At 34.2% G+C, this 19,106-nt stretch overlaps 1 protein-coding gene across 1 annotated transcript; it reads left to right on the top strand.

The window, feature by feature from the left end:
• The first annotated feature begins 16,171 nt into the window (after positions 1–16,171).
• LOC131153777 (uncharacterized) lies at positions 16,172–16,912 on the top strand. The gene has a single exon (XM_058106236.1). It carries the CDS (start codon positions 16,172–16,174, stop codon positions 16,910–16,912), a length of 741 nt encoding a protein of 246 aa, XP_057962219.1.
• The last annotated feature ends 2,194 nt before the right edge of the window (positions 16,913–19,106 follow it).

Raw genomic sequence — 19,106 nt, 5'->3', positions numbered from 1 at the left:
AACCATATTAATGCTCACATTCAAATTTTGAAATCTGCCTCGCTGCCTCGAGCAAATCAATCGACAGATAAGGTCAATTAGTCTACTGATTGGGCCAGTCAATTGGGCCAATCAATCAATTAATTTAGACAGAATGTAATTTGTTGACCTTATAGGTCATACCCTATTTTGATTATGATAAATACTCAGGTATTTAATGTTTATCAAGTTTGTGTGTAGGTCCATATGAGCAGATCACTTGATGACATATGAAGACTTCAAGTCTAATAACCCAGAAGAATTCTTTTTTATTGTAATCTATATTAATTCGGGTCTATAATAGTAACATAGGAAAAAGGTATGTAATAATCCATGCATATCATGCATGTAAGTTCTAATAAGCTCAAAAGACCTTAGAAAGACCTTAGGTCCCTACACACCCTTGGAAATCAAATGACTTTAGACAAAACTTTGGTTGATCGACGCCAGATTTTTTAGGCTAAGTTAAAAAAACCTTAGAAAAGACTGTAGGTTCTTGCACATATACATAAGAATGTCCCCAAAATCACTTATAATATTGGGGGAATTAGTTGAAGTGAAAATGGACTTATAGGGCAAAACTATGAGGTTTTAGGCGACCGAACCCCATGTGTTCAAAACACCTCAGGCGACTGAGCCCTTGACGGGTCAACTTGTTGACTTGGGTTTTGGGCGACCAAACCATTTTGAACGTACCGTCCACGGGCAACTGAACCTTTCGGGTTGTTTTATATTTTTACTACGATTAAGACGGTTAAATAGGGTTAATTTCCTTAAATGATTTTAAAATAATTTTAATTATTACCCCTATGTCCCAAACGACTATAATTTTGCCTATGCCTATATATACAAGTTCATTTGCAAGGATTAAAAAGAGATTTAGCAAAGTGATTAGTGAGATATCCTTTGAAAAATTTCACGGCCTATATTTTCCATACTACTCTCAAATACTCTCAAACACTCTCATACTTCATTTTTCTTGATTATTCTTGTAAGATCCTCAAAATTTCTCCATTTATATATATATATATATATATATATATATCTATATAACCATACCTAAACAGTGGAAACATAAATCATACAACCACATGGAATATACAATACCAGAATTCTGTACATACATACCATACCCATATATATAACTCCCTGCAGTATCGTCTACCCCAAAAAAATACAAAACCCTGTCATAAACTTACCCTACAACCAAGGTAGGCAAGTCAACTCTCTATCTGCGAGCTTGATCTGCTTGCCTAGTTGGCCCACTTGAAAAATGGTAAAGTAATAGGGTGAGACAACGCTCAGTAAGTGGAAATATGCTATTACTAGTGTGTGGCGACCGAGTCGTAAAACCATAACATTAATATATATATATATATATAACTACATGATATGGAAAATCTGTAAAACACATGTATAGTAGCTTAAAACATTTATATCATCTAAACTTTCTATCATTCATACTGCTATATCATACTATATACAACAAAAGCTTTAAAACTGTATACATATAAATAACTGTGCTCTTTCCCTAGGTCTTTGTATGTCATGATTTAATCCCTCATGAGAGGGTTGTGCGGCCCGCAGGAGGGACTTAACTTAGTCGGCTCTCCAGGTCAGTCATCATACTCTACACTACCTCAGCCCGACCAAACTGCATCCATTCCTAAGCTCAAGACTGGCTGCTACCTCGTCTAATCGGCCCCCTCAACCCAGTATTCTGGGGAGCTGCATCCTCTCCGAGTACGGTTAAATGGTACCCACACACTATTTGAGATATGTGGTTGCACTTTATCTGTATATAGCAACGGTACCGTGCTCTGTAAACTGTATCTGTCTGTAATATTTTCACAGGAATCTGATACTATATAAATACATTTATATATATCTCTTTACTATTTTCGTCATGTTTCCAAAAGTAACCATAACACTATAATTTTGTACTGTAAATACTGTAATATCTGAGTAACTGTAGCATCTTGATGCTATAACAATTTGTCTTTATAAACTGTCTGTATAATCTGTCTATATAACTATGTGTTATGGCATTTAGGAAAAACATGACATTCTTTAAATACTATTCATACTAATCTGAATAAATATTTGTATACATTTATACATACAAAAATATATATATATATATATATGTATTTATTTATTTATCTGAATAAAGCTGTAAATAAACGTGTATTTGTTTATGTAATATCAGATTATATTTGTATAAGCTGTATAACTTGATATACTAGAAAAACTGCATAAAACTCTTCATCAGGTAATATAAACTCAGGCCACACATACTATAAAAACTCATATTCTGTATAATATCTGGTATACATACATATTTACATATATATATATATATATATATATATATATATATATATAAAATTTCTGATAATGTAAGTAAACCTCCTAGCATAGCATATTTTCCTTAGTTTCTGAAAAGCCCCCTGCTGAATTCTAGCCCTACACCCATAGGGTTGTCCACTCAACACCCTAAAAATGACATCCCTCAGAACAAAACATCAATATTTTCCTACGTACAATATTTCCTATAACTGCAGGGAAAATAGATTCCGAATAAAACACCTTACCCTGAGTTTGAGATGAATTCCAAACTAACTCCACCAACGATCAGCTCCAGTAAACTTGTAGAGAACTTCATCAGGAGTGTCATGGTGGTCTCATTTTCAATTCGGCGAGCAACGGGCCTAGAATCAAAGAGAGAAGGAGGAAGAGGCATTTTTTTAGAGAGAGAGAGTTTTTACGCCAAAATTCTACTGAAAAATCTGGGTTTTCACTATTTATAGAGCCGAATTCGTCGACGAGACACGTCACCTCGTCGACGAATCCTTAAGTAATTTCGTCGACAAACCCTACCTCCTCGTCGACGAAATTCAGTTTGCCCAAAAACTCCTCTCGGCATCTTCTCGTCGACGAGGCCTATTTATGAGCTTGTCGACGAACTCCCTGTGTTTGTTGACGAGGCCTTATGTAAAACTTCCGAGTTATTACGTCCAAAGCGTTCGTCGACGAAACCTACTGTCTCCTTCTATTTCTGTTTCCATTTCCTTCCTTCTTATTATTTAAATACCATTATTCTTCGGGTCGTTACAATTCAAGCCTAAAGAGAGAGTTTAAATTAGTTGCACTTCATCCTAAATAGCGTTATACTCTCATTTGAAATTTGTATTTCTTGATTTTTTGTCTTGAGAGTTTGGCTAGAGTTCTTCCCACTAATTTGAATAAATAAATCTTATATGGGAAAACTCATTTGCTTTAGGGGTCTTTGCATTGATATTGCAAGATTCCTTAAGCAATCTTTTGGTGTACAAAATATTTTACAAAGCTTGATTTCAAACAACTCTTGTGCTTGATACAATTTGAGAAAATATTTTTGAGTTCGTTTGAATATTATTGCTAGCATTTTTGAAATACTAACATGATATTGAGATTTGATATACTTTGCTTTCAAAGATTAGCTTGTGTGAACACTCTTGCGTATATTTGTGATTATAAATTATACTAAGTGTTGTTTGTACATAAACACCATTGAGCTCATTATACTTACATATTTGGTGTGTTATGATTATTACTGGTACATGCCTGCTTAGTTAAGAAGCATTTATTTGTACACAAAGTTTTATATTCGTTGTATTCAAGGCGTAGGTTTGAAGAGGGAGACTGGCCCTGGTAAATAGTTCTGAATTGGCTTAGACCCGGTTACGAAAGCTAGGTGCACCATCCTGGTAAGGTGTGGTTGTAGGTTGAGGTCAACCCCGTGAATTGACCTGGTTGTAACCGGTGCCGTTCCACCCGTTAAGTGAGTATTAGTGGAATCCTTGTACTGGTGAGTCAAGGCAGGGACGTAGGCAGTATTGGTTGAACCCCAATAACATATCGTGTATGCACTTTATTTTTTCGCAATTTATTTATTGTATGTGTATGTTATTCTTCAATTGTCAGTGAATGATGCGCATGTTTTAACTTTCCGCATATTATATTTACCTGCGTATTTGAGATTGCATAGAAAGACCCTAGGTTGTGAATTACTACTAACATCTGGTTTAAACTAGGAATAAATTTTTAAATACTCAATTCACCCCTCCTCTTGGGAATACACTAAAGCTAACATAATTGTCTACATTCTGGATTAATCAGTTAACTAATTTGGCCAATTAGTCGACAGTTTATTGTTGCTCCTCTGCACAAGTGATTTCAAATATATTTTCTTTCTTTGTTTATACACTCCATCAAGTATATGAACCACAAAAGCACAACAATCTCTACCTTGGCGAATATACGCCCCTTAGAAGAATTTGAAAACATATCTCATTGCTCCACCTTGACCTTGGAACATTAGGTTGGGTTCATCTCCCTTCTAGCACTTGGAGACATGAAGTAAGTCCAAGCAATGCTTGAACTTTTCAGTAGTGACTGGTTTTGTCAAAATGTCCGCTGCGTTTTCAGATGTATGAACCTTCTCCAATATAATTTCACCTGAAGTAATCAATTCTCAGACCCTGTGGAACCTTACATCAATATGCTTGGTTCTAGCATGGTACACTTGATTCTTTACTAAGTATATAGCACTCTGGCTGTCACACCATAGCATAGCCCCATTTTGCTGTATATCAAGCTCTTTGACCAAATTGATAAGCCATAAGGCTTCCATTGTAGCTTCGGCCACGACTATATATTCAGATTCAGTTGTAAATAATGCCACCAAGGATTGTACCATGGACCTCCAACATATAGGTCCTCTCACATGGGTAAAAACATAACCCATTGTAGATCTTCTGTCATCCATATCCCCTGCATAATCAACATAAAAAAATCCCAACACTGATAGATTATTCTGTTGCTTGTCGAATATGATGTCATAACTAGAAATACCCCGTAAGTATATGAAAATCCATTTGACGACTTCTCAGTGTTGTCTACTTGGATTAGAAAGAAATTTACTCACCACACTCACTACATGTGTTAAGTCTGGTCTTGTACACACCATAACATACATTAAAGTCCCTATGACGCTAGTATAGGTAACCTTTGACATGTCTTAGATATCATCATCCATACTTGGGCATTCAATAATAGACAATTTAAAATGACTCGCAGAGGTGTACATACTGGTTTAACATTAGTTATGTTGAACCTTTCCAATACCTTCTCCACATAACCGCCTTAAGATAACCGCAACCTCCCTGCAGTTCTGTCCCGACGAATCACTATCCCAAGTACCTTCTTGGCTGGACCAAGATCTTTCATGTTAAACTCTTTAGCACTAGATCCTTTAACTGATTTACCTCAGTTAAATCTTTTGCAGCTATTAACATGTCATCAACATACAATAATAAGAAAATAAGAGAACCGTTATCAAGCTTATTCACATACACGCAGCAATCTTACTCACATATTTTTTAGCCAATCTTGATCATATAGGAATCAAATATTTTATATGATTGCCTTGTAGATTGCTTTAGCCCGTAAAGAGATTTCTTCAACTTGCAAACTAAGTGTTCTTTCCCTGGTTCACTGAATCCCTCCGACTATAACATACAAATCTGTTCCTCCAAGTCACCATGGAGAAATGCCGTTTCCACATCTATTTGTTCCAAATATAGATCATAATGAGCTACTAACCCCAACATTTCCCTGATGGAAGTGTGTCGGACCATAGGTGAAAATATTTCATCATAATCTATTTTCTTTTTCTATGAGTACCCTTTTGCCACTAACCGTGCCTTAAATTTCTCTCATTCTTTTTCTGAAATTGCTTCCTTCTTCTTATATACCCATTTGCAACCTATCCCCCTCCTTCCATCTGGAAGTTCTATCAATTCTCAAGTTTGATTCTCATGCAGCGATTCCATTTCTTCAATCATATACCCAAAATGATATATTTATAAATACTTCGGAGGCTTCCCTCCAAACACCCAACCATATTAACACTCACATTCAAATTCTGAAATTTGCCTTACTAGCCCAAGCAAATCAGTCGACTAATTTCGATAGAATGTAATTGTCTGCATTTTAGATTAATTAGTCGACTGATTTAGCCAATCAGTCGATGATTTACTGCTGCTCCTCTCGACAAGTGATTTCAAATATGTTTTCTTTCATTGTTTATGCACTCCATCAAGTATATGAGCCACAAAAGCACACAACACATGTTATTTAATTAACTCATGTACTATTCACTAAAAGCTTCTAGACATTGACGAAAATTTTTTATTAGTTTATATTTAACTGATTATTAGTGAACTTTGTAGTTTAAATCTTCTTTAGGATTTCCTTGTTTTATAAGATATTTTTTTGTGTGTGAATTCATTTGTATTTTTCACATCATGTAATGTTTTTCATCATTATATATGAGTTGATGAAAGATAATCAAGTCGAGCAAGGTCCGTGGATGTTACAGCTTACTAAAATGTCAAGTTTAACTGATTAATTAATACATTGATTTTAAAATGAAATATGGAATTAATTATACAAGAGAAGCTATAATTGAACTATTAGGAATATACTTCTAACTTATCAATTGTGGCATAGGTGCTTGTTGATGTATGCATAGTTGCATATACGTGTGATTAAATTTTAGTTTACTTGAGCATGACATGGATATTTTCACTATTTTTAGTGAATATTGAATAGAGTACATATATTTAATATCTATCTAGGCACGTGCATTCTACGTGCCTCTCCTACTAGTATGTTTTATACATATTACTTATAATTGTCCACGACAGATTTTTCATGTATTTCAATGGCTTTATATAAATAAACGTATTTGTAATGTTATTGAAAATTTTTCTCAATATAAACGATTAAACAATCATTCATTTAACAATGTAGGATTTAATATGAAAAAAAAAAAATAAAATTAAAGTACACTTCAAATTAGTTAGGACTCATAGTTAAATAACTCATTGTCCTAAAATATTATATATGATTTTTAGAGATATTGATAAAAATCTAGGAGTTTAATCCTGCTTATTTGAATCAGCCCCTAAATAAAAAACTAAAAATATTGAATTAGTCCCCCAAATCTTATTTATTTGAACTTAGACTTTAAGTTAAGTGGGTGCAATTCTCAAAAACTTTACTGCTCTAAGTCTATTACATATATTATTAAAATGAAATTATTACCATCTAAATATTAAAGGGTAAAATTTAATTTAACAAATCTCTAAGCAGACATCGTATTATTTACTATCACTTTATTTTTGAAAGGAGGTAGATTTATTAAATGAGCAACAAGTAAAAAATTTCTATCCTCCCAAGCGAAGGAGAGATACAGAAAAGAAAGAGAAGGCTGAATTTAATCACTAAAATTCTTCTCAATTCAGATGAGTCAATAAAAAATTAAATCTAGTTTAAAGGTATAAATTTGGTAGACATTTATCAAATACCTCGATGCTAAGTAATTTTCGTTAAGTTACTATTGCTTTATTGGATCGTGATTCGTGAAGGTCAACTTGAATAGAGCGACCCATCACGTGGTGCACGAGAATGGGGTGTCGCCCCTCATTGTTGAACGGCCATAGGATCAAGATCCGAGGGGCGTGCTAGCAACATAGTGACACGTGCCAAAAGATGAGAAGGAACAGGACCCAGCTGGCCCGGCCGGGCCGACCGCAGAATTGATTGAGACGGTCCACCAACTTTGCTTTTGGTCGACGGTGGGCCAGCATGGAGGACGGAGCTAGCCAGCACAGCATGTAACAGCATCACGTACGGACACATGCATCCCAAATTATGAAAATTTGAAATTTAAAAGGGAGAGATCGTTGGATTGGTGTGAATAGTAGCCATGGGATTGAGGAACATCGAGAGAGAGAGAGAGAGAGAGAGAGAGAGAGAGAGAGAGGAGAATCATGTCTAATCGCTGACTTATGGTTATGCCTTTGGCTTTTAGCTTACCTTTGCTGCTTTTTCCATGCAGTGGAAATGGAGAACATGCAAAGTGCGTTGCATATTGTAGAGCCATAATTGGCTTCTTCCTTCTTTCGAAAGTTCAAAAGTGCGTTTCCATTATGTCACTACTATGACTGTACACATCTCCATCTCACCAGCTTTAAACTCACTTTTATTTTGACAAAGTGTAGTGGCTAATACAATCATGCTATTCTTAATATTATCTCATTGCAAAATTAGTCAAAGGAGGCCCCTTCGCCGACCTCACTCTCTCCCCACCGCGGGCCCCGTTTTTTTCATGAAGATCCTATGATATTTGGGACATCTCCCATAACAACAAATATATAATTAAGCATATTAGATTACTGTTTCACTTAAAAGTTTAAACTATTAAGTTATGAGTCAACAATGTTAAGAATTCTATTTATGAAGTTTGTCTCACATTGAAAAAAGTGAGTATTTGATCGGTACTTATATACATGGTGCAGCACAAGACCCAATAAGCTTAAGTTTTTTGGGTCAAGTTGGTGCTCACCCATGTGTATCGAGTACACGTATGGACTCCTCCGGTGCTAACAAACAATATATATCAAGTTTTAACACTCACCCATACATACAGCCCAACAACATGTGAAGAGACAAATAAATGATAAATAATACCACAGAATAAAAGCGGGTGACAAGATTAGAATCCAAGACCTCTTGGGAATCAGAGTTATCATAACATGTTAGATCACCACGTTACTTAAAAGTTTAAACTATTAGGTTGCGGGTCAACAATGTAAATCAAGTTTTAACAAAACACCCTATCAAAATCTCATTCCTATGATATCCCTCTTATTTAGTAAGGATATTCAAATCTCTACCACTTCATCTGAAATACAATAATATGATCTTCTAAGTGATTGACATGTATAGCTCGTAACATTCAAGTGCACATTTAAAAAAAAAAAAGCCTAAAATAAAAAGAAAGGTGATGTTGTGAATATGAAAAACAAAATAAAAATGAGTTTTTAAAATCATTCGCTAAATCTCATCTTATGCTCATGTGTAAGGCAAGGGCAATTCCAGTGGCATGTGCATGAAGCTAGGGGTGCAAATGGGGGGAGGAGGAGGGGTGGTCGAGGTTTTAGTTAGATTTTTAATTTGTCAAATTTGAGGTTTCAAGTTAATAAAGTGTAAGGCATTTGGGCTGTTTTAAAGCTGAATTTTATTTTTTATTTTTTAACAATAAATTTATGTTTTTCTTATTTAATGGTAAGGTTTTATAATTAAATTGTCAAATGATAAAATTTAATTATCAGAGACTGGAAATTACAATTATACTTGCTTTGTGCATTCAATCTAAACATTAGTTTGTTTAACAACATCTCATTTAATATTTCAATATAACCATATGAAATATTAAACTATTATGGACCATACACATCTTTATTTAGAATTGTGAAGTGTACAAAATATATTGTCATGGACTAAATACACTTCGCAATGTTCAATACCAATTTTAGTACCCAAGTTTAACTAGTTAGTTGACAAGCTAATTATAAATATACTAAATGAACATGTTCGCAAGTATAAAAAATATATGTGGTAAGCAATAAATAGCAAGAAACAGTAATTAAATACCAAATCATTCGATGCACTTTGTTAATGTACCATGGTTGAGTTATGCGCATATATATGCATGTATGTATCCATGCATATATTTTATATATATATATATATATATATATATATATATATATGTTTATATATTCCTTACTTAAAGTAGCTTTTTTTGTCGATTGAAAAATAAATAATATTTTATTGGTGTAAAAATGTATCATGAAATTACAACTTAAGCACATACCTTTGAAGTTAGATAACTCCACATTTATTTTGTTGGTTAGCATGGGCAAAGTAATTTTTTTTTTTTTTTAAGGATAGTAAAAAGAATACCATGACATTGAAAAATTAACATAACTGGCTCTTTTGATGGTGCTTAATTGACCTCACGTAAATTAATATAACTGGCACATTTGATGGTGCTTAATTGATCCCTAACTTTTCATTCACTTTGTATTCACCTATCTTTTGAGATCTTAACCACACAATTAATATTTGATTAGAATATCTTTAAAAACATATTACTCTAAAGATATTTTTGTTTCATATTTGTGTAGAGTAAGTGTACAAAAGGATTAATTGGGTTTGTTTTATCTTGATAGCTAAGTAATTTTTATGAACAATTATGAACCTAAGAATCCCATACAAGGTGTTGGCTATGCAATTGCTTTTGGTTTTGCTTGAAAGTAACCATATCAATTTAGCAAATAGATTACTCGTGGTTATTTCGGTGCGAGGGCAAAATATTATGTCATGGAGTGCTTGATTGTTTTTTGTTATTAATTTTTTTTTAAAAAATAGCTCCATTAATATATTGAAACTTAAAATTAAACTAATACTTGATCGTGTTTAATTTAGCCCCTTAGCACCCTTAATTGGTAGCATATACTCTTTTCTTTTGTCATACCACCCTCACCCCAAGCATTTAGAGTATCCTAAAAATTTTTAAAGCAGAAAAATTATTTTAAGCCTGTAGTATTTTCAGAGAAGGTGAAGTATACAATAAGGTTTGATTTTCACAAGTAATTTTTTTTTTTTATTTAAAAATTGACACATTATGCACTAGCTTGTGGGAGAAACAATATATGAACCGATCAATTTACTTTGCGAATTCTAATTTCCACTCTTTGTAACATTTTCAATTTACATATTACCTATATGTTGAGACATACAAAACCAATTTCAATACAAATGATTCTTCATTAGATAAAGTAAATATGACCAAAAATTTTATTTTTTGTGATCTTCATTTAGTCTAAAGACAACTATAATTTAAGCTTTTGAACTTAATTATTTTTTTATTTTTTACTAGATTAATTTAAACCATATAATGAAAATAACTCATCTCCACAACTGTAATTTAAGATTTTAAACTAAATTTTATTTTTTATTTTTCATTAGAGGCTTACTAGATTAATTTGAACTATATAATGAAAATGACTCATTTTCCATTCTATATTGTTTTCTACCTCTCACTATTTAAAGTTTAAATTTGACCATGTTTCTAAAGTAAAACTTTCAATCTCCAACCATTGAAAATGTATTCTAGCTTTCCGTCACAAAAAAAATATTATACTCTGATAGCTCCTCTAACCACTGTACATGCACCGATCCACCCAAGTCCTTTGCATCTTATCACCAAATAAACAAAAGCATTACTTTTCACCCATTCCTTAAATATGAAGACTTAAAATCTGTAACGTTAAGGTTTGAAACTCTCATAGTTGAGATGTTTTTTAAATATAATTTATTGGACAAGTGCACAGAAAAGAGCCAAAACCCATACATCTACTCCACTCGGCCGGTCGGTTGCCTGCACATAATATGTGTAATAAGAAACTAAAAGGATGATAATAAGAACTGCTGGCATGGGGCATGGAGCCGCGTTGACGCATTTCACACGCAGTGGGCAGCGGGTGAGGCAGTGCCACGTCCTTCCATACACACTCAAACCCAACCCCATCCGCCCTCACTTTTTTCTAGTCCATGCGAATAACAATATGAATTCTCTCCCAGGATCCTTGGAACCCGAGACAGTGGATGATTTCCCGTTCCCCACAAACATCCCCCCCCCCCCCTCTCTCTCTCTCTCTCTCTCTCTCTGTATATATATATACACACACTTCTGGTCAGTACAATCCTCCCTCTCACACTTTGCCATAATCTCCCTCACCATTTTGCCCTTTCGTCCCTGACCTTTCTAATTTTTCTGAGGGACTAAATGCCGGCCGTGGGTGGTGGTCGCCGGCGAGGCTACGGCGACGTGGGTGGCGGCTACAGAGCCAGTAGCCGGCGCAGGAGAAGAAGGGTTGTTTTCTAGAGATGGGTGAAGTTGATCGAGTGTCGTAAGAACTGGATAATAAGAAAAAAAGAAAAAAGCAGGGCATTGCAATATGGCTCTCCTGGGTTAATTTCTAGCGTCGTGAAAGGGCAGAATCGGGAGTGGCGTAATTGCATTGCGGGGAATTGAGGGTACCGGTCCGATTTACGTTAAATTTTGCCTATGTTTTTTTATTTTTATTCCGGGTTTGACCTTTGTTCTTTGTGGTTTCTTTATGCCCTTCTCCTTTTATTTTATTTTTATTTTCCCTTGTTGATGGTGAAGGTGGGCTGTAAGAGATGCATGCGAGGTAGGCATGGCTCTGTGTTGAATGCTGCCGGAAATGCATCGCTTACACCTATTTATGTTGCATTTGCTTTATCATGAATCAAATAATATAATGAAGTGATTGTCTTTAGTGAATTAAGCTTTATTTCCCTTCTGCCATTAAAGAGTTTCTTCAAAAGTAATATTATCAAGAGCTAATTTAAATTCTAAATCTTTAATCTAGATTTATACAGATTTATCAGAAAAAAACATTTTAATTTCAAGCTTAAACTCAAATCAAAATTGGGACTCTTAAATGCAACTAAAGCAGCATTCTTCTCCTTTTGCCTCTCCATTTTGTCTATATTACCTTGGCAAGGTCATGGGTTAGATTCTCTCCTTTAGGTGTTATGCCGGTAAATTACCTGAGACACATCAATAGGCGGAACGCTTTCAATTCTGAATTTGGTGCCGAACCATAGTGTTTAAAGTGACGTGATAATGATTGAAGTCCCTGAGTTATCAAAAAAAAAAAAAAAAAAACATCAACGACATGGCATTTTTAAATTTTTTGAAAATAGTAAATTTGACTTCCTTGCGTGAAAAGGTGAAAAAATTGCTTTTGCTTTTTTCTCATTTGTGAAGTGCTTTGTCATGGCCTTTATTCAACTTATTTGCACATTAATAAATTAGATAAATGATCCTCACCACCTATCATTAGCCAATGATGGCAAAATGATTGAGATGCCAGATCATGTAACTTATAAACAAAATGTAATCATCCCCTACTAATTGATCAAGTAATTACCATGATAAAATTTTTCATTGATTAGTCATTGGACATTATAAAATAAAATATTTTTATAATTCTAAATTTATTTATCTAAATAATTTAATAGAAAATAAAATAAAATTAACACATGCTCGATAAACCTTTATTAATTATTATAAATTGTGGGCAAAATATGGTTAGTAGTAATGAATTTTTTATCAAAAATTTTAAAATTTGTATAATGATATTTTAGGTTGCTAAGAAGTGAACCAAATTGAAAGACTTTTACACAGTTTTTTTTTTTTTTAAAAAAATAAAAGACTTATAAGCATAGATATGTATATATATCATAAACAGTCATGAGCGGGGTTCAAGTTTGATCCCCTTTTTTCTACCTCAATTTAAAATTTGGATTGCATATATTTGACAAACTATTTTTTCAACTTTTAAAAAACAATTTTTAACTAAAAACTAACTTTTTTCCCCAACAAATTATTCAACTTCATTGTTTTTCTTATTTTTTTAAAATATTACAAAACTATCAATGCATTAATTATATTTTCTAAAAATACATATATATTTTAGTCATTTAAAATACTTTTAGACACCTTATAACATTTTTACTAAACAACCAAAGTTTAATTGAAACAACATGAAACCATCATCAAACCTTGTGTGTGTGTGTATTTATTTATTTATTTTTTTAAAAATTTGTATGTGCTTACGAGTCCATAGTATATATTTTATATTTTCACCTTATAGGAAAGTTAGGAAAAAACCAATTGTCGCAATGTCTCGACGAAGGGTCCTGAATGAAAAAAAAAAAAATAATAATATTGAAATTTGAATGAAGTCGCCACTAACCTATTATTTACTTTGGTGTGGTTAGAACACTTATTTACTACTCATTGATTAGTTTCTAGACTATTCCTAGGTCAAGGAACTAGTAGTAATCTTAATCTGCTTTACCAGAGTCAAGATCGAGAGTTCAGTTTTGCAAAAGGTACTAGTACCTCTTACACACCTATTAACGGTATCTAATTAATTATAAATTATCCTTAAATCAAAACTAATGGTCTTTATTTACCCCCTTTGAAATAAAATAAAAAAATAGAAAAATAAAAAAATAAAAAAATAAAAAATTTTTTAAATGAAAATGAAAATCAAAGTGCGATTAGGAATGTCTAATAAGACCTCCAAATTAATGAGGGGATCTTATTCGATAAACCCTCTTCAGATCTTATACAGTTGAGATCTAAAATATCTCTTTACCTTTTTTAAAATCATTGGGATGCATCCACATAAATAAATCAAGTAAAATAAACTTTTTAAAAACAAATTTTAACTAAAAACTAACTTTTTTTCCCAACAAATTGTTTAACTTCATTGCTTTCCTTATTTTGTTTTAAATATTGCTATCAATGCATTAATTATATTTTATAAAAATACATATCTATTTTACTCATTTAAAATACTTTTAGGCACCTTATAACTTTTTACTAAACAACCAAAGTTATTTTTTTTTCTTTTTAATAACTCTTTTTTCATAGGGGCCAAATATTTTTAAAATAATATCAAAAAGCTCCTTTTCATTAGTTCCCTTTTAAATGGACCTTTTAAAAAGTCACAAGGAGGGGGGGGGGGGTTTGTATATATTTTTAGTACAATTAAGGACCTATGCTTATTGAATTTGTGCAATTAAAGTTGCCATTTCATGAATAAAACTTCTTTCTTATTTTATTTATTTAATTCTTAAAAATAAGGGTATGCTCATAACAACTAAAAGTGATACAACAAAATGTAATGTTAGGTTTATATTTATGTACATCTCGGAAAGTTTCATGAATGCCACTCCAACATAATGGACTTTTAGCAATAAAAGGTAGTGACAACCTTAAGTTTTTGTCGCTAAAAATAGATCCTATACTTATGGCCAAAGCATTTGTGCTAAATACTAATCTTTATTGATGACTAGTTTTCATCATTACAAATTGTGTAGCTTTTTGCCACTAAATAATGGACGAGAAATGAAAATTTCTTTGATAGGCAAATGAAATTTTTACTAATGGGATAGTATAATTAATGACAACAATTTTTCGTCTCTAAAAGTGTACGTACATATAAGTCCATTTAAAATAACATTGTTTTTATGGTTGTTTAATAGTACCCTTGGGGCTCAAATGGGATTTGTTCATATATATATGTTCCTAGAGCTTTTCGACCTTCCTCACTTCTTGCTCGTATTGGAGGAGATTGAGCATGTAGAAGAAGGATTGGTTCAATGCGGAAGAAGGATTAAGCATGCGGAAGGAGGATATTGTTTTGGTGATTCAAAGGGGATTTGGTATCAGTCTTTCCATTTCCCAATAGTTTTTGTGCTCTACTACTACTGCCTGCGTTGGAATATGGAGGGGGTTAGGGTGATTGTTGCCACCACCAAAGATTAGTTCCTCTAAACTCTTCAGCTTACTGTGTTAGCACATTTTTGTATTTCTCTCTTTCTATTTTGTTAAAATTAGTTAATTTCATTCTCTCCTTAATTTCAATTTGGAAGATGTACATTTAGACTCAAATAAGTATTTAATTTGGTGCTTTTTTTTTTTTTTTTTTTTTGTATTTTGGTGCTTTTGTTTATTGTAGGAAGTTTTGGATGCTGTGGTATGTTTTTTCATCCATGGTGGGTTATTTGTGTTTTGGTTCCACTGCTTGAATGAAAGCATAACATTCTTTTTAAAAATAAAGAATGTAATGCAATCAATATGTTTTTGCAAGCGAAAAGGGAATCAAGGTTGATCCAGACAAGATAAAGGCTATTTGAGAGATGCCTATCCCCAAGATTGAGAAAGAAGTCTGGAGTTTTCTGGGCAAGCTCAACTACATAGCCCGATTCATATCCCAACTAACCACCACCTGTGGACCCATTTTTAAGTTGTTGAGAAAGAACAATCCGGATAAATGGAATGAACAATGTCAAGAAGCTTTCGAAAGGATAAAATGATATCTCTTGAACCCTTTGGTGTTGGTTCCCCCAGTACTGGGAAGGTCACTTATACTATACTTGGCAGTATCTGAGAATTCTATGGGTTGCATGTTAAGGCAACACGACGAGTCTGGAAGAAAAGAGTAGCCCATTTATTACTTAAGCAAGAAATTCACAGAGTGTGAATCTAAGTACTCTGATTTGGAAAAAGACTTGTTGTGTTTTGGTATGGGTGGTCAGCAGACTGAGATATTATACGTTGTATTATTCAACATGGTTGATCTCCAAGATGGACCCAATCAAGTATGTCTTTGAAAAACTGGCAATGACAGGATGGGTGGCTCGTTGGCAAATGCTGTTGACTGAGTATGATATCACTTATATGACAAGAAAGGTCATTAAAGGGAGCGCCATAGTAGAATATTTGGCAGATAAGGCTGTCGAAGACTACCAGCCCATGGAGTTTGACTTCCCGATCAAGGACATTGATTTGATAAGCCAAGAAGAAGGGGATCTGGATAGATGGATGATGTTATTCTATGGGGTAGCTAATGTATGGGGACATAGAATAGGGAATGTGTTTATATTGCCAAAAGATAAACATTACCCGATCACGGCCAAACTTACCTTTCCTTGTACTAATAATGTGGCCGAATATGAAGCATGTGTGTTGGGTTTGCAGGTTGCCATAGATCGGGGCATTAAAGAATTGGCTGTAAAAGGGGATTCATCTTTGGTTATTCATCAGTTGACTGGAGAGTGGGAAACCCGAGATTCCAAGATGATACCATATCAGGAATGCATCCAAGAAATGATTAAAGGATTTGACCGCATTAGTTTTTCCCACCTGCCGAGGGAGAACAATTTGATTCCTGATGCATTAGCCACCCTGGTAGCTCTGTTCATAGTGGAACCAGGAAAGGAGATCAAACCAATTCGAATAAGGTTGTTTTCGGAGCTGACATATTGCGAAGTGATAGAAGAAGCTAATGGGAAACCATGGTTTTATGACATCAAGACATACCTTTAGTTGAAGAAGTATCTCAAAGGAGCCTCTAACAATGATTGAAAGACAATCAAAAGGTTGGCTATGGGGTTCTTCTTGGACAGGGAAGTGTTGTACAAGAGAAATCACGATATGACTCTCCTACGATGAGTAGAGGTGTAAAAGGCGAGATAGATTATGCATGAAGTTCACGAAGGTATTTGTGGTACCCACGCCGGAGGACACTCATTGACTTGAAAGATCCTTAGAAGCGGGTACTATTGGATGACCATGGAGAGAGATTGCATAGAGTACACTTGGAAATGCCACAAGTGCCAAGTTTATGAGGATTGTATACAAGTTCCACCAGCCCAACTCCAAGTTTTGTCTGTGTCTTGGCCCTTCTCAGCATAGGGCATGGATGTGATTGGGCCGATAACCCTGAAGGCCAGCAATTGGCATCAGTTCATCTTTGTGGCCATTGATTATTTCACCAAGTGGGTAGAAGCGGCGTCATACTCCAGTGTCACTCAAAATGTAATCAATCGCTTCATAAAAAGAGAGTTGATCTGTAGATATGGGATCCTGGAAAATAAAATCTCGGATAATGCCAAGAACCTAAACAATGAAGTAATGATGAATTTATGCAGTTAGTTCAAGGTTAGGCATTATAACTCAGCTCCTTATAGACCACAGACAAATAGGGCTGTTCAAGCGGCCAACAAGAACATTAAGAGTATCTTGGAAAAGATGATAGAAACCTACAGAGATTGGCATGATAAGCTTCCATTTGCCTTGTTAGCCTACATAACTATAGTTCAAACCTCTATAGGGGCTACCCATTTTTCTCTAGTATACAGAATGGTGGTTGTGATTCCAATAAAAGTTGAGATCCCCTCTTTATGGGTCCTGAAAGAAGTAGAGTTGACCGAGGCAGAATGGGTGCAATCCATATATGACTAGTTGAACTTGATCGAAGAAAAGAGAATGGCTGCCATAGCTCATGGATAGCTGTACCAAAGGAGAATGATGAGGGCTTTCAACAAAAAGGTTCGGCCTCGACAGTTCCAAGAGGGAGATTTGGTGTTGAATCAGATTTTGCCAATCCAATTTACCCTCGCAGCAAGCGTACTCCCAATTATGAGGGACCGTATGTGGTAAAGAAAGCATTTTTAGGAGGTGCCTTATTGTTGGCAGACATGGATGGAACTAATCTTCTACACCCTATCAATTTTGATGTTGTAAAGAAATACTTTGCGTAAGAACCATGTGAATTCTAAAAAGGCATAAAGTGTTTATGATGTTTGTTCCATGGATCTTTTGTCCACTTATGTTTTGATCAAATGATAGATGACCCTTCTTGGCTGGCTAGTTTTCCTTTAAAAGAACTAAATATTTATTTACCATTTGCCCAACCCGTTGAGCTTGAATATTAAACCATTTTCTTCGAAAAAATCATTTTCCTAAAATGTTAAACCGGGTTCAGGTTTTCAAGTGTCTGACAAATCATGTGAAACAACAATCGACTACCAAGATGATGGCAGGCCATTTTTCCGCTACCAAGGAAAATTTTGCAAAGAAAAATCCCATTGCTAGCCCATTTGAGTTTGAAAAATTCAATTCTAGATTAGCCCGTCAAAAGATCACACTCCACACTGGGGTAGTTTCATAAAGATTAGTCCCAAAAGAAAATATGCTAAGATTCCTTCATAGAAAGGAAGAGCAAAAGTACCACAAAAAAGAAGGAAAATCAAAGAAAAACAAGGGACATAATTCATATGTGATCTTTGACTAACGATCACCCTTGATAAGAATTATAATTTTGAGCTTTATTTAAACCTTTCTTTCTTTAGCCAGTACCTCTAGCCTACATTATGGTCCGAATGAAAGTATTGACTAGATTGGTACACACATTTGTTGTCTCAAATGATTTGTTAGACTCAACGTTGAGTCTAAAGTACATAATGACCTGATCCTGAATAGGTACATAGGCAGCTTGTTCAAGTGGACAAGTTCGGTCAATATCTCATAGAAACCCCAAACTGGGGCAAAATACATCATTTGGGGATTGGTTTCTTGGGCCTTAGTTTCCCCTTTTCTTCTAAAAACCCTCATCCCTAAGCCTACGTTTCATCCTGAGTCATAAAGACAATCTGGAGATGGAAATAGAGCTTGATTAAACCAAGGAAAAACAATTGAACAAGTGAGTTTCATTTAGGCATTGCAGTATTGAAGGAAA

The sequence above is a fragment of the Malania oleifera genome, chromosome 4 (assembly GCF_029873635.1).
Source record: "Malania oleifera isolate guangnan ecotype guangnan chromosome 4, ASM2987363v1, whole genome shotgun sequence".
NCBI classification, from domain to species: domain Eukaryota; kingdom Viridiplantae; phylum Streptophyta; class Magnoliopsida; order Santalales; family Ximeniaceae; genus Malania; species Malania oleifera.
The sequence above is the reverse complement of the archived record's forward strand: the minus strand, read 5'-3'. Positions and strand labels throughout refer to the sequence as shown.

Excerpts from the sequence above, each read along its gene's own strand:
- LOC131153777 (XM_058106236.1), top strand. The coding sequence starts at position 16,172 with ATGGACCCAATCAAGTATGTCTTTGAAAAACTGGCAATGACAGGATGG.